This window comes from Gymnogyps californianus, chromosome 14 (assembly GCF_018139145.2).
Source record: "Gymnogyps californianus isolate 813 chromosome 14, ASM1813914v2, whole genome shotgun sequence".
NCBI lineage: Eukaryota > Metazoa > Chordata > Aves > Accipitriformes > Cathartidae > Gymnogyps > Gymnogyps californianus.
In genome coordinates, this window is record NC_059484.1 from 13,074,835 (window position 1) to 13,088,146 (window position 13,312).

Sequence of the window (13,312 nt, forward strand, 5' to 3'; positions counted from 1 at the left end):
CAAACCCCTTCAGAAAAATACATGATTATTCCAGCAAGAAGATCTGGACTTTTCTACTGGCCAAATGCAATGCATCTCTCCCAACAGGGAGTCATGCTTCGGGTGAAAATGAAAGAGTGTAATTTAACCTCAGGTATCTTGGATCACTCTAGGTGATCAGTACAGCACATCTGGCTATTTTGTTGGTTTTTTTTTTTCATGCCACTGATTTAATGGTGCAAAAATAATCAGAGATGCTTGTCTTCCCTTTGTATGTTGGTGGGTCTACATCAGTTCCAGGGTCTTGCCCAGCCAGCAACCCCATTGCTCTGAGAACGTGATCAAAAACGAGGGGTGATCATTATACTATATTAATACAGCAGGGTCCAGGGAAGCATCAAATCCAATTCAGCAGATTGTACCAGTAAATTTTGGTGTGGGAAAGAGAAATGCTACACAAATGTAACAGGGTCACCCTGGGATTCCTTGTACTGAAACATCATTTTACACAGAGGATATATATATATTTTATATATATATTTTTATATATATATTCACACACACGCGCGCGCACACACAAAAAAAGTCTTTGATAGGCTTTCTGTGTTCTAGTAAAAATAGTTGGCAGCTGCAATCTGTGAGACCAGAACTGGCTTTTGTGCTGCCTGTGATGCCCCACTGCAAATTGTCTCTCAAAGGCAGACGCTTGTATTTATCTGGCAGGTTGAGCTAGTGCCTGCCTGAGACAGAAATAACCTCCCATTGGGACACACACAGAGCTCGTAGATTTTTTGCCTGGACCCTGCAGAAGAGGAAGATCCTTGAGGCAAGTTAGGTAGTTTGATTTTTGCAGAATTCAACGTTATCTGAAGTTGGAGGCGGGGAGAGAGAAAAAGAGAGAGAGAATTAGTGGAGAGTTGTTATTTTCGATCTTGTGTTTAAAGAAGCTTCCTTTGGACAACTCAGCTGCTACAAAAACTGGGTAGGCAAGTGTATTAAGATGGGAAAAGTCTGATGCAAATCTGGGTGAGCATATTATCTGCCTTTACCATGAGCCACCTAAGACCTCCAGTTTGTTTCTGCTAATCTACCCACCGTGTTTTCTTGGCTCGTAGCTTCCTGGGGCACCTCCGTGTTTGGGTTATCCCAACCAGAGGTACCCCACTGCTAGATGGGGAGCGTGTATGGTTCACTTCCACACAACGACTCCGCTCCTCCAACAGGACTGCTGGCCCTGTAATCCCTTTGCCAGTTACGCTTGCAGGCTCACAGCACTGACTTTTATGTATATTTCATGTATACGTGTAACTCTTTTATGTATATTAAAAATAACTTAAATGCCGTAACAGACCTGAATTTCTCCTTATAAAACAGAACATAAAAGTGAACATGTGGTAGCTCTTAGACACATGGCAGCTACAGGGGAGTGCTCTAAGATCACTGAGAAGAGCACAGCAAGATAATCTGCACACCAGAATATTACAGGGCGACTGACAGTATTTGCTCTTATCTTGCAATTACAGTAAGTCTCCAGTTTTAGTATCCAACCATCTAATCTCCTGAAAGACAGGTCAATATATGCATTTTAAAAGCAACTTAGTGTTAAAAACATTAAGGCAATTGCTTGCAGTAGTGAAATGCCTTGGATTTCAATTGTAGTATATTAGGTAGGGGGTTTTTTTGTATTTTTGGGAGGTTTTTTTGTTAACACCCGTGGTCTGGGTTTGGAATGTCTTAAAAAGTAAATGTTGAGAAATAACAGGAATTGCAATAAAAATCCCATTCTATTTATTACACCTGACACTGAGATAGGAAAACATTAGCTTATGTTGGATCCCTATGCCAGGAGGTTTGCATTCAATGGGAAGCTCCTCCTGCCAAGGCTCTCAGTGGGTTCCTCAGCAGGAGCTGCTCAGCCACATCCTTCAGTGTCTTCCATCATTGTGCAGGAGGAGGGGATAAGAACCATGTGCCCATGTATTTTTGAGACACCAGAAGAGGCTTAACTCAACACCCGTTTTACTTTTGTTTTGTGTTATCAGTTTTAGTTATCCTCTCTTCCCCGTTGGAAGTTTCCCCAGTGCAACAACCTGTGTCTCCTAATGTTCCCTTTCTTCCCAAAATGAAAACATCAGCTACAAAAGCTTTTCAGATCAATACTGGTGAATTAAGCTCTCCTTATAGAAAAATGTATGATAAAAGATTTAATTATGTTGGCCAAGTAAATCTTGTTTTAAGTGACAAGGAAACAAAGAATTCAGGAGCACTGTGTATTTTACAGCCGCATAAATCTGCTTAAACAACAGATACTATTATCCGAGCACTTTAAAAATAATGAATCAGGCTTTGCCACAGAGCAAGTCTCGTTTGCATATGATATGTTCAATCACTGCTAGCAGAAACTAAGCTAGGAAGGCCTGCTGCACCAGTGCTTTCACACCAGTGTTTCAAATGCAGCAGCTCAGTGACTCAGAAAGCTACAAATCTGCAGGAGATCGGTAGCTTGGTTTGTTTTTGCTGCAGGGCTTGACGTCCTTCGCTTACCTCTCCATCTTTGGATTCCAGCCTGAGCTCTGTCCTGCATGTAGCTTTCAAGCTGCCGGCCTCGGCGTTGATCTCGATGCCTTTTGGAGCTTCCATCACCAGCGCGCGCGTAGGCGACTCCAGTCTGTAACAGAGAGGGGAGTTACAGAGCCCGGTGGGAAGAATATTCATGCTCAGTCTCAGGCTGTCGTCTTGCACAGCCTGACTGCCCACTGCACGGCACCTGAGGACCTACTGATGTTCAGATCCACGCCTGGTTTAGTCAGTGGAAAGAATTCATGCACAATGTGGTAAAACACATCACAAATCCCATCTGCTAACATTTCATATCAACTTTGCTATGCTGGGTCAAGATGCAAGGTGCAATAAAGCTTCCCCTGTGATCAGCTTGCCCATATGCAAGTTCAGATTTCTAACTAATCAGTGCTAATGGGGGATATTAGCAAAGCAGTATATCTACACAGAGAGTGCAAGCACTTTTCTTCCTCAAACCACTGTTCAAGCAGGAACAAATTAGTTCTCCTGACTCCCTATAATGTGAAGTTTGGAAGGGTTTAAGGATGTAAAGAAAACGATGAAAACAACCAGGCTGAAGACCCCAAAATTCCTGGTCTCCAGTCCTACGCTCATTTCACACTGCTCACAGCCCTGGCCCCCTCTGCAGTGCTTCGACCCCTCCTAACCATGGATACACCACACAGGGATGTGACAACCCTGTTATTGCACTGTCTAACACAGCCAAACCTTTTCGTTCAGGCAATTGGGGTTAATGCTGTAAGATTAGAAGTGCAAGGTTCAGTCTTCCTTGCTGATTATACATTCATATGTCTTGTATTATACTTGTCTCTTCTCTTCTTTATAATACAGCCTCTTATTACTTTCTGTATTGAAAATGACAATAAAAAACAATTCTCCCTCTTTGGGAATATCCTCTTAGTTGATTTTATCACCATTTATGTACTGTACCATCACAAAATCTAGACTATGGTCTCCCCAGGTGAAGGAGGCAGGAGGACTGGAACAGAAGCTCCTCTGCTTTGACTGCTTCGGGCAGGCAGCACTGACAAAACCGAAGCACAGGGCAGCACACAACCACCGAGCTTACTTGGGCAGCTTTTAGGATTTGCTTGTGTTACTGCGGTGGCACTTCAGCTGTTTCTCTGCTCTTCATATATAACCATTTGTGCAAGTAAGTGTATTCTTAAATGGACTCCTGCTGGTACTGAGACAACATTATGGCAGACTGAGGGAATTCAGCTGTATTTATTGCAGCCAACAGTTCAATACAGCAAAGGCACAGTTCCCTCTGCGTGGCACTTCTCATGTTACGACTTTCCCTCTTGTTGGTGTCTTCATATTGCTGCTTTTTGAACACCTTTCCCTCAAGACCCCAAACTCATCCGTAATTTCCTGGCTGACTCAACTAAATCTAAATTCCAGGGAAGAACTGAGGCATACGCAGCCCAAGGAATGAGCATGGTCTCATGGTTAGCAGCCTCTGCACAATCTTTCTGAGCTGCTTTTTGTTTGCTCTCTGCAGGGAAGCTACATCTTACATAAACCTTCTTCTGATCCGTCCACTGGTATCACCCCTTGGCTGGTTCCTGTACGAGGAAGCTAAGGTTAAGACTGCTGCTACTCACTTTTTTTTTCCCCCCTGATTGAATTGCAGATTGCATGGAGGAGAAAAAGCTTGCAAAGAGTGATTGACATTAAATAGTGCTACCTGGGATATGATTCCCTCTGACCTTCCAATTGCAATAACTGCCTTTCCAATATCTGTTAGAATTTCTTTATGGTACAAACAGTCACAGCACACAGCCTTAGGGCTCTGGCACATGCACTCTGGTGGCTTTCATTACGGTGGCTTAATACGCTGTCTGCCCCACATTTTCCCTGGAGATTTCTGCCCAGGGATACAGTACGCTCTCATCCTCGGTGGTGCAGCTCACAAGCTGGTATCTACCCTGAAAAATGAAGGATGCTCTGCTTGCAGTAAGCCCCCAGGATGTGAGCTGCAGTGGCTGGGATGCAGGCACACACTCCCTCCTGCCGCCTCTGCTCCAGAGTCCGGATCCTCTCGAGGAGAAGCAGAGAGCTGAGGCCAGTAATGTCTTAAGTCACTGTAGCTAAATTCACCAGAGGATGTGTCCAAACGCCAAGACAGCTGAGCTAATCTGAGGATAAAATAATTCCTAAGAACCATGGCCAGGTGACTCTTCAGCTCTCCGACATCTTAGTGACTGTTCAATTTCTTTGATGTCTTGGCTGTCTCAATATATTTGTTCATCTGTTAATCTTGTAGCTCTTCTGCCCACTGAGAAATAAATCTTGTAAGTGCAAAACAGTGTTCAGACACCACAGTGCAAATGCACTCATTTGCAGCAGCAGCAGTTCTCAATCCCTGTACTGGAGCAGCCTCCCAGTCCCACACCATTGCTTTACTGGAGAGTGCAGAGAGCTGGGAAATCAGTGAATGTCTTCCCATGGCGGGGGGAATCAAGAGGGACCTTCTCGTTGCCTATCTTCCCCTGTGCACACAGGTTCTCATAACATCAAACCGAGTTAAATTCATGCTTTGGACAAGCTACCAAGTACCTGGGAGTCTATTAGATAACATTGTCCCAAAGTTTTATTCTCTTTTCATATCTAACAAAGTCATTGAGTTGTTCTCCCTCCTCCACCCAATGAAAACCTACAGGCAGGATAACAGCATCTTACAAACACTGATGAAACCCCATGCAATTAGACACATCCTAATCCCTGCAGAGCTTCTTGCCTCGTGGAGGCACAAAGGACCCTCTTGAGAACCTCCCAATAGTCCATGGTGTAATGTGGGACAAGCACACAACGCTGGGGCTTTGCTGCTGCTCCATAATCCACCCCGCTCCCTGCAGCACCACGTGTTTTTTAAAGTCAGCTGAGCTGACCCCCACTCTGTCATCCTAAATCACTAGCTCAGACAGCTGCAATCTTGCTGACACGCTGAATTAACCAAAACGCAACCCTTTAATGTTAAAAATATCATTTTGAAGCCCATAGGTTTTTTTAGAACCTTAAAACTATGGAAATGAGTGCAAGTCCTGTAACAGCAAAGTACAGCTCTTCCAATGATGAGAAATTTGGGCTTGCAGCCCACATGGTTTTGTACTTGTGCCGTGGGTTTGGAGTCTGACTCTTCTCTCTCTTATGTGTTCAATATTGGTGTAACTCTATCTGTTTGCATGGGACTTTTGTCCCAATTTATGCTACTGTAAATGAGGACAGAAAGGTCTTAAAAAAATTTTCCTTGGCATTTGAGGGGCATATGATTGTAAGCGATTTAATTTGATTATTTTCTGATATCCTGAATGAATCCCTGAGACACCTCTCTTTAAACCAGGAGCTGAAAAATCTATGCAAAGCCAGAGAAAGAGGTTGAGGAGTTTATGCTCTAGGGGGTTTGAGTAATGTTTACCGAATACTTTCATTTGAAGCAAGTGTTTAAGAGACACTCTGCTTTTAAACCTAATTCTGTCTTCCAGAGCAGAACCAATTTGGAGACTAATAATGAAAGAAAATGATTCAGCGATGAACAGATAATTTGTTCAAAATCAACATTTGTTTTACAGTGTGATACTCTGGAGCTTTCAGTAGGATTCACATCTCCCAGTTAGGTGTAAGCCCGTACTTACAGCAGTAGGCTGGAAAGGTGGCTGCATGAATATAGATTGTTTCATTATTTGCTCCTGCTCTTGAATTTTCCATCCCAGCAATTGGCACATAAGCCCTTTTTATTGACGATGGGTGCTGCTTATTTTTGCGCCAATATTTCCAGGACCAGATTCTGACCTCTCTCACAGAGCTGGGCAAGGAGGGTAAATTCACTGCTATCCACAGAGTTACAGCTTGCCAAATTCAGGACTGAGATAAGCTACTGCCATAAAATTGCTCCTGTCCCACCTACAGTCTCCTAGCAGGTGGATGAAGAAGACAGTCTCCTGTCTGGGTGACTACCCACAACATGGGAACCTCTCCTGTGGATCCCAGGGTGTCACGTAAGTCCAAAATTTTAAAAGAAAAGACACAAGTAACAGGATTTTCAGAACTATCAAAGTACCTAGGTTCCACGTATTACAATGGGTGTTACATACTTTTGAAAATCCCATTGAGCACCTAAATGCCATAACAAATCTGACCCTTAATCTCAGTTCTTAGTTCTGCAACAGAGGTAATAGCACTTCCCAAGTCCATAGGGAGGATGAAAAGATAAATATATTAGTGGTTGTGAAGCGGTTACATACTGTAATAACAGAGGCCAGGTAAGTACCATAGCCAAAGATAGATGGCTGGCAGATGGATAACTGATCTTTCCAAAGCTGCAATATTAGGCTCTTACCTTCATCAAAAATACTGTTAGTCTTGTTCCTCCCACTGAGCACACTTGGCCTGCATATCAATGTGCAAGATGATGTATGCAGGGGAAGCCTTTCTCCAGCTCACCATGCTTAATGGACAGTGCTAAATGTGCCTCCTAAGCCCTTTTACTCAAACCTATCACCGAAGCATCTCACATTTTAAAGAGAGGTGATGGCATGTGTGCATCTCGCAGTGAACCCCTCTCCTGCTATTGCTGGAAATTCTGTGCTCCTGGGAATCAACAAGGGAGCAAAATTTTCAGTGCCATCCCTGCTTTGCTTTGAAAACTTCAGCAATAATTTAAAGGAGGTGAGCATATGAGTTTGTATTGTGGTTTCAGTGAAAGTCACTCTCTTGGAAAGATCATTACTTACCCAGATTTCTAGTTTTCATTTCCTTCACCATAAACAGTCACATTAATCACTCCAGTACCATGGATTATATTTCCTTCTTGTCCCTCTCCTCACCCCCTCCAGGATAACGTGTCGTTTTCTTTACTATTATGAACAGCCTTTTGAATTTGGGGAGAAGAGAGGATATTACAGATGTGAAGGTGGTACCACCAGCAGCTAGGGGCTGCTCACGTGCTTCCAATAAAGTGGACATAATTTCCTTAAAAAAACAAAGTTTAATGCAAATAGTTCAGGGGGAAAAATATTCGCCCAGGTCCAGCATTGATGCAAATAGGACTTGCAATTCATGGCTGGTACCAAAGGCTGCAGCACAGCAGAGGGATGATCTTCAACATGTGAAAGGAGTTAACGTGAGCTGGGGACCTATTGCTGCCACTTTTTAATTTTTTATTACCATTTTTTTTTTACAAGGAATGGCCTCAAGCTTCAGAATTTCTTGTCCCCAACAGGGGACTTTTCTGTGTGGAGCACAAACTTTGCTTGCAGTATGGAAATGGAAAGAGAAGTTTACTCGCAGGAGGTGAGGAGCATATGATGCAGCAGTGTGGTAACATGAGCTAATTTAATTTTGCTTAGAAACCTCTGGACTGAGAATAGAGCATGTATTACTGCAGCTGTAGCCCATTAGTTCTAATGACTCTAATTATTTCTTATGGTATCCATCTGACCAGCTATAAGATTTCATATTGAGCATAAAATTAGCCAGTACTACCACCGTGCCTGCTTACATCTCATACAATTGGTAAATTATGCTAGCAAGTAAACGTAGAGCTCCATCAATTTGCTGGTAATGAACCAGTATCTCAGGTTGAAATTTGTTTTCAGTTTTAACTCCCTTGTTTCAATGAAATCAATGGGATCACCCATTCACAGTGACTTACACTTCTGACTCCATTATTTGTGTGTTATCTTATATATATCTATTCACAGAAGAAAATACAATACTTTTCTCCCTATTAACTGGAAGTTAATTAGCTTTTACTGAATTGCAAAGAAACCATGCTTAGTTTCTATTTCTAGAGTGCTTTTAAACTTTTTTTTTTTAATTTGTCTTACCTTTGCTTGTATTGGAACAGAAAAAGTTTGGGAGGAGGAACAATGGGTTGGGTCTGGACTCACCTGGTGAAAACTTCAACTGATCATAAGTTCAAGCAAAGTCTTGTCATCTCCCAAAGAGCAAAAGGCTCTGCCCTGAGCTCTACTCTTCGTCACTGGATTTCCTTCCTACTGGAAGGTACTGCCATTTCATGAGAACAAAATAAGCTAAAATATGGCAACAACAGCGAGCCTAATATAAAACAGGAAATAGAAAAAAAGGGAGCTGGCCTCGGTACATCAGAGTGAGAGGTTAACATCAAAAGGGGAAAACGCACAATGTCTTTTTCCAGGATACCATGATTTTGACAAAATATGATGTACATGACACAGTACAAAAGCAGCAAGTACTCTGAGAGCTTACAGAAGAGATCATCACTAATAAGAAAATATGTATCCCTGTTATTTATTGCCTAGCATTGACATAAATCTTGTTTTCAATTACATTTTAATGAAGCACACCAATTACTGTTTGAATAGGGACATCTGATTACAGTCTCAATCAACGGAAATAAATCATGCTTATGGAAGGTTTCCAGGGTATTTTCTTTAGGAACATTAATTACAGAAGTAAACAAGGATATATGATTATCATGTCATCCAATTGTAAATCCTGCCTATCGTTGTAAATACTGTTTAGTTTGAGAGCGTGTATCACCATATAGTTTCCAGTGTTTATGCTGGAAATCTAGTAAGTGACAATTCCAGCGCAGCCATACTCCGAAACAGATTTTTATGGCTGGTGGTCCAAAGCCTCATGTAATTCCTAATATGATCTAGCAGACAATGAATGAAAATTCTTTCAGCAATCATCCACAAACCATGGTTAATTCCTAAGGAAAATCCAGTTAAATCTGTCAGAGACCTGACAGGAGCAGAGGTCTAATGATGCTTTATTGGAAATTACAGTTTTCTAATTGAGGTAGAGATCAGTCTGGTTCAAATGGCAAGGGGTGCAACAACTTTGCTTCTCCGTATTTGGGCAACACAGATGCTAAAGAGATTTTGTACAAAGCTGAGTCAAGAGAAAGAGAAAAAGGAATTGAGAAAATAGTATGAATTACCCTTGTGCTTAACATTGTTCATAAGCTTTAATATTTCCTTGGATAGAGAACCTAGTGAACATTCTGCATGAACAGTCCTGCTTGGACTCTGCAAGTGCTGCAGTCCCTGATGGATGAAGGAACGGGTGAGTGTGCGTGTGTGTGTGGGGGGGTACCTGTGTGCCTGCTCCATCCTCCCCTCCTGGTGCGCAGCATCGAGCAATTCCTGCTTCAGCTCTGCTAATTCAATCTCAAGCTAATGTCTTAAATCTCATTTTACAACTTTCTTTTTGTTTTTTTTATATAGAGCTCTTACAGCTGCAATACAAAAAGAAGTGCTTAATCACAAGAAGCATAATAAATCTGCTGCTGGTTTTGCTAACTTCAGCTTAGCACCAAACAAACCAGTTTATATATTTTTCACCTAGTTTGAGCTACAGGTACTATGTTTAGTGAACTTTTCCTAAACAGGGTCCATGCTAAAACAGTACTCTTCTGACCATATAATGGAAATATCTTAATATCTCCTCAGAGACTACAACTCCGGGAGGAGGGCTAACTGAGTAACAGGAGCTGTTTGAAACCATTACGAAGAAGGTCAAAGCCAGCATTAGGAAGATGCTCAGCTAATATTCAAAGAAGATTTGAGCGGGTCTAGACAAATGAGGAACCAGAGGAGTTTGTAGGTACGGTGTCAGCTTCCAGCACTAAGCAGGTGAGAACCAGCTTTCATTTTCCTCTGAAAAAAATGTCATTCCTCAGGCAAAGTTCGAGCCTGCAGTTCCTCCCAGCACACTGCAAATCCCCTGTTGTAGTTTTCCAGTACACCTTGCACTAGCTGACGCTCACTCAGAGCACTAAAAAGCAGGAAAACTAGAAAAACGTGGACGAGTCAAAATACAATTGTAAATTCTTTGTGATTGCCTACCATGCTACAGCATGGGAGCTGTTGAAGGAGATGTAATTATGCAAAGTTGTCCTAAATGTTTTAGGGTTTGGGTTTTTTTTTTTTAATTTTTTAAGTAATTTCTGGAAGGGTTTACAAGAAGCCAAATACAGTACTTAGAAGACAAAAACAGATCAAACAGAAGACATCAAATTAATCTAGGGAGAAAAACGTACTGTGTAATACTATTGAGATCTAGTTTCATTATGAACTGGAGAAGCGGTGAAGGGTAAAGATTTTCAAAGAAAAAAGTACGAGATTAATGTTTAACGGAGTGGAGGTATGGCTGAGAAAATTAAAATCATCTGGATAATTAAAAAATTCTGTTGCTTATAAATCAAGGAAGGAAATTATAGAAATTGGGAGATAGTCGAAAATGATGTGCAGTAAATACAGATGTGGTTTAAGAAGATGATGTGTTTAAGTGGCCAGGGAAGGGATTCAGGGATGCAAAATGAATTATTCCTATTTTAACTGTAGAAATGACTGCAACTTCACTCTCCTCACCCCGTGTGTTGTGAGCAGATTGGTCTTGCTCTGAATCCCTACTGTGCCTGACAGACCCGAGCGGAGAGCTGTCTGCAGGATTACCTCCGTCCTGCGGTGCTCAATCTTTCAGCCTTAATTGATAAGCTGGAACATCCAGAGTCATTAGTGTGCCATGTGGTGGGAAACCTCCACGGAACAGCGCCTGGCTGCGGCCAGAAGAAGATGCTGAGTGGCCAGGGGCCGCATCCTGAGCAGGCACAGTGCCACTGTGCACCGCTTGGCAGAGGTGTTATCACCTGAGAGCACAGGCATGATTAATAAAACCATAGCAATTGTAGGTGGGACTGAGAAGATTCAGCTCAGAGAGTATAGCCCTGTATGTTAACCTAATCTCTGCCAGGAACCAGCCATACGAGACACTATGAAATACAGGAGCAGAGTCAGCTCTGGCTGGAGGACAGATGTCCCCTCTCCTGGCATGATCAGAAGTGGGACAGTAAATGACATTATCATAGAGTAGGCTGAGCTCTAACTAAGCCATTGCGCTGCTACTGATGACACTAGCTGGAACTTAAGAGCCTGTAATTATTTTTATTCCAAAAAACTCACCACCAAATGTCTCTTGTCACAAGTTACATAGTCTGGGTCAAAACTGGTCAAGTAATGGTCTGGAAATTCCTTCGTGGCTGTGTGCGCTAACCAGAGGGCTTGGAGCTGCAGCAAGGCCATGCCTCTGCTCCTGCTGACCACAGCTTCTCTGCACTCCCAGCGTGGCAAAGTAACAGACTTGGTAGTTAGATATGCCCGATCTACTACCTAAACCACCTTATTTTTGCTTGTCTGATATACCTTGTTATGTAATTTATTGCAATAAAATAAAACAAATCGAAACAAAATAAAATCCTCCGCCCGTTGGGTGCATTAATGAGCATGCTCATTTCACACATGGAGAAAAATAATTACTTTTTATGTTACCATAATTGCCTAAACCACAAAAGCATTTTTCAGAAACAAAGGCTGGGCTGGTGTAAGTTTCTAATTACAGGTTGAAGGCTTCTAATTAAAAGGCATAAATTGGAAGAAACCCTTTCAACCAGACTTACAGAAGAGGCTGCTAAGATTGGGTATTATCTTGACATACTGTCACCAAGCCAGGGAGGAGAAAAAGAAATAAAACCAAAGCATTGCAGCTTTTCAACAGGGCCACTGACGCCGCTTGCTACCTAATGTCTAACAAAGCGCTGCCATCAGGAACACAGACCAGATGAACACATCACAAAGTAAGTCTGTGGGGCCACCGAATTTCAAAGGAACCCTGAGCCGTTGGAGCGGGGAGAGGGACAGCTATACTGTAGCCTGGAGGTAACAGCTGAGGCTTAAATGGGCTTTTTCCTGAAGTTGATACTGGCTTCTGGATGGTGGCAGGAGGACAAAAGCCACCTGAGTTGGCCTAAAATTATAAAACCCGATGGAAAGATGGTACTTGAGTCAGCTAAAACTTGCTAGATTAACCCATAAAATATTTGTTAACGTAGACATTACACAGTGCTCTACTTTGGAGTGACTTTCCTGTGCAGTCAGTGGTTGACCACTGGATCAATTTGGGCCAACTCTCCACTACTTTCATGGCTTGCTCTTCTGCTCTACTTTGGAAGAAGACTGCACCATACAATATTTTTATCTTATTCTTCTGTTTTTCAGGGTGTTAAGTAATCCTGCCGAGCAGACCAGCATGTCGTCACTGACAGAGAAATCACTTTCTTGTGATAACCTGAAGTACTCAAATGAGAGGGTTACTGGCAGGGGTGCAGTGCTATGCAAATACTGCAGTCATTATCATCAGTAGTTTGCATGCTGACTTCTACATCAGAACTGCTTTATGAAGAGAAGAAATGTTGATCTAGATTTCCATTTCTAAATTCTTTTTGAAGTCTATCTGTCATGGGATTTTTACCTGCCGTTTGGTCAGACTTAAAGGAAAAGGGTCAGGTAGATTAAAATCTCACGTGGATAGCGCACAGGTTCAGCCTACAGTGCTTTCTGCAGTGATGATTTACTTTTTGTCTTCTCCGATGATTTATTCTATTCCTTCTAAAAAGATTGGACTTAATAGTAAGTCACTTACAATGAGAAATATAGAGAGAACAAAACTAAAAAGGACTTGAAATGGTAGAATAAAAAAACCTGCTGGAAAAAAAGGTGTGTCTGTATACATCATATACTTGGTGGTGATATCCTTTGGAAACATGTACACACTTGCCTAAGTGGATTTGAAGAGCTTATTTAGCATGACAAATTGGCTACAACCTGATGGCTATTTCTGAAAACCCATTTATAGACCTTCAGACACTCATACTCCTGTGGCATATCCATTCATTGTACAGTCAATTTATAATGATTCCACC

The 13,312-nt window shown here is 42.0% G+C and overlaps 1 protein-coding gene across 1 annotated transcript in view; it reads right to left on the reverse strand.

Annotated features, from left to right (window-relative positions):
- Positions 1 to 548: 548 nt before the first annotated feature.
- Positions 549 to 13,312, reverse strand: part of SGCD (sarcoglycan delta) — a 141,922-nt gene continuing 129,158 nt past the window's right edge. The window contains exons 7-8 of the mRNA XM_050905347.1: positions 2,524 to 2,647; positions 549 to 845 (exon numbers count right to left, since the gene is read on the reverse strand). Of these exons, the coding sequence (XP_050761304.1) occupies positions 672 to 845; positions 2,524 to 2,647 (298 nt within the window). The 3' untranslated portion in view covers positions 549 to 671. The remainder of the gene's footprint in view (positions 846 to 2,523; positions 2,648 to 13,312) is intronic.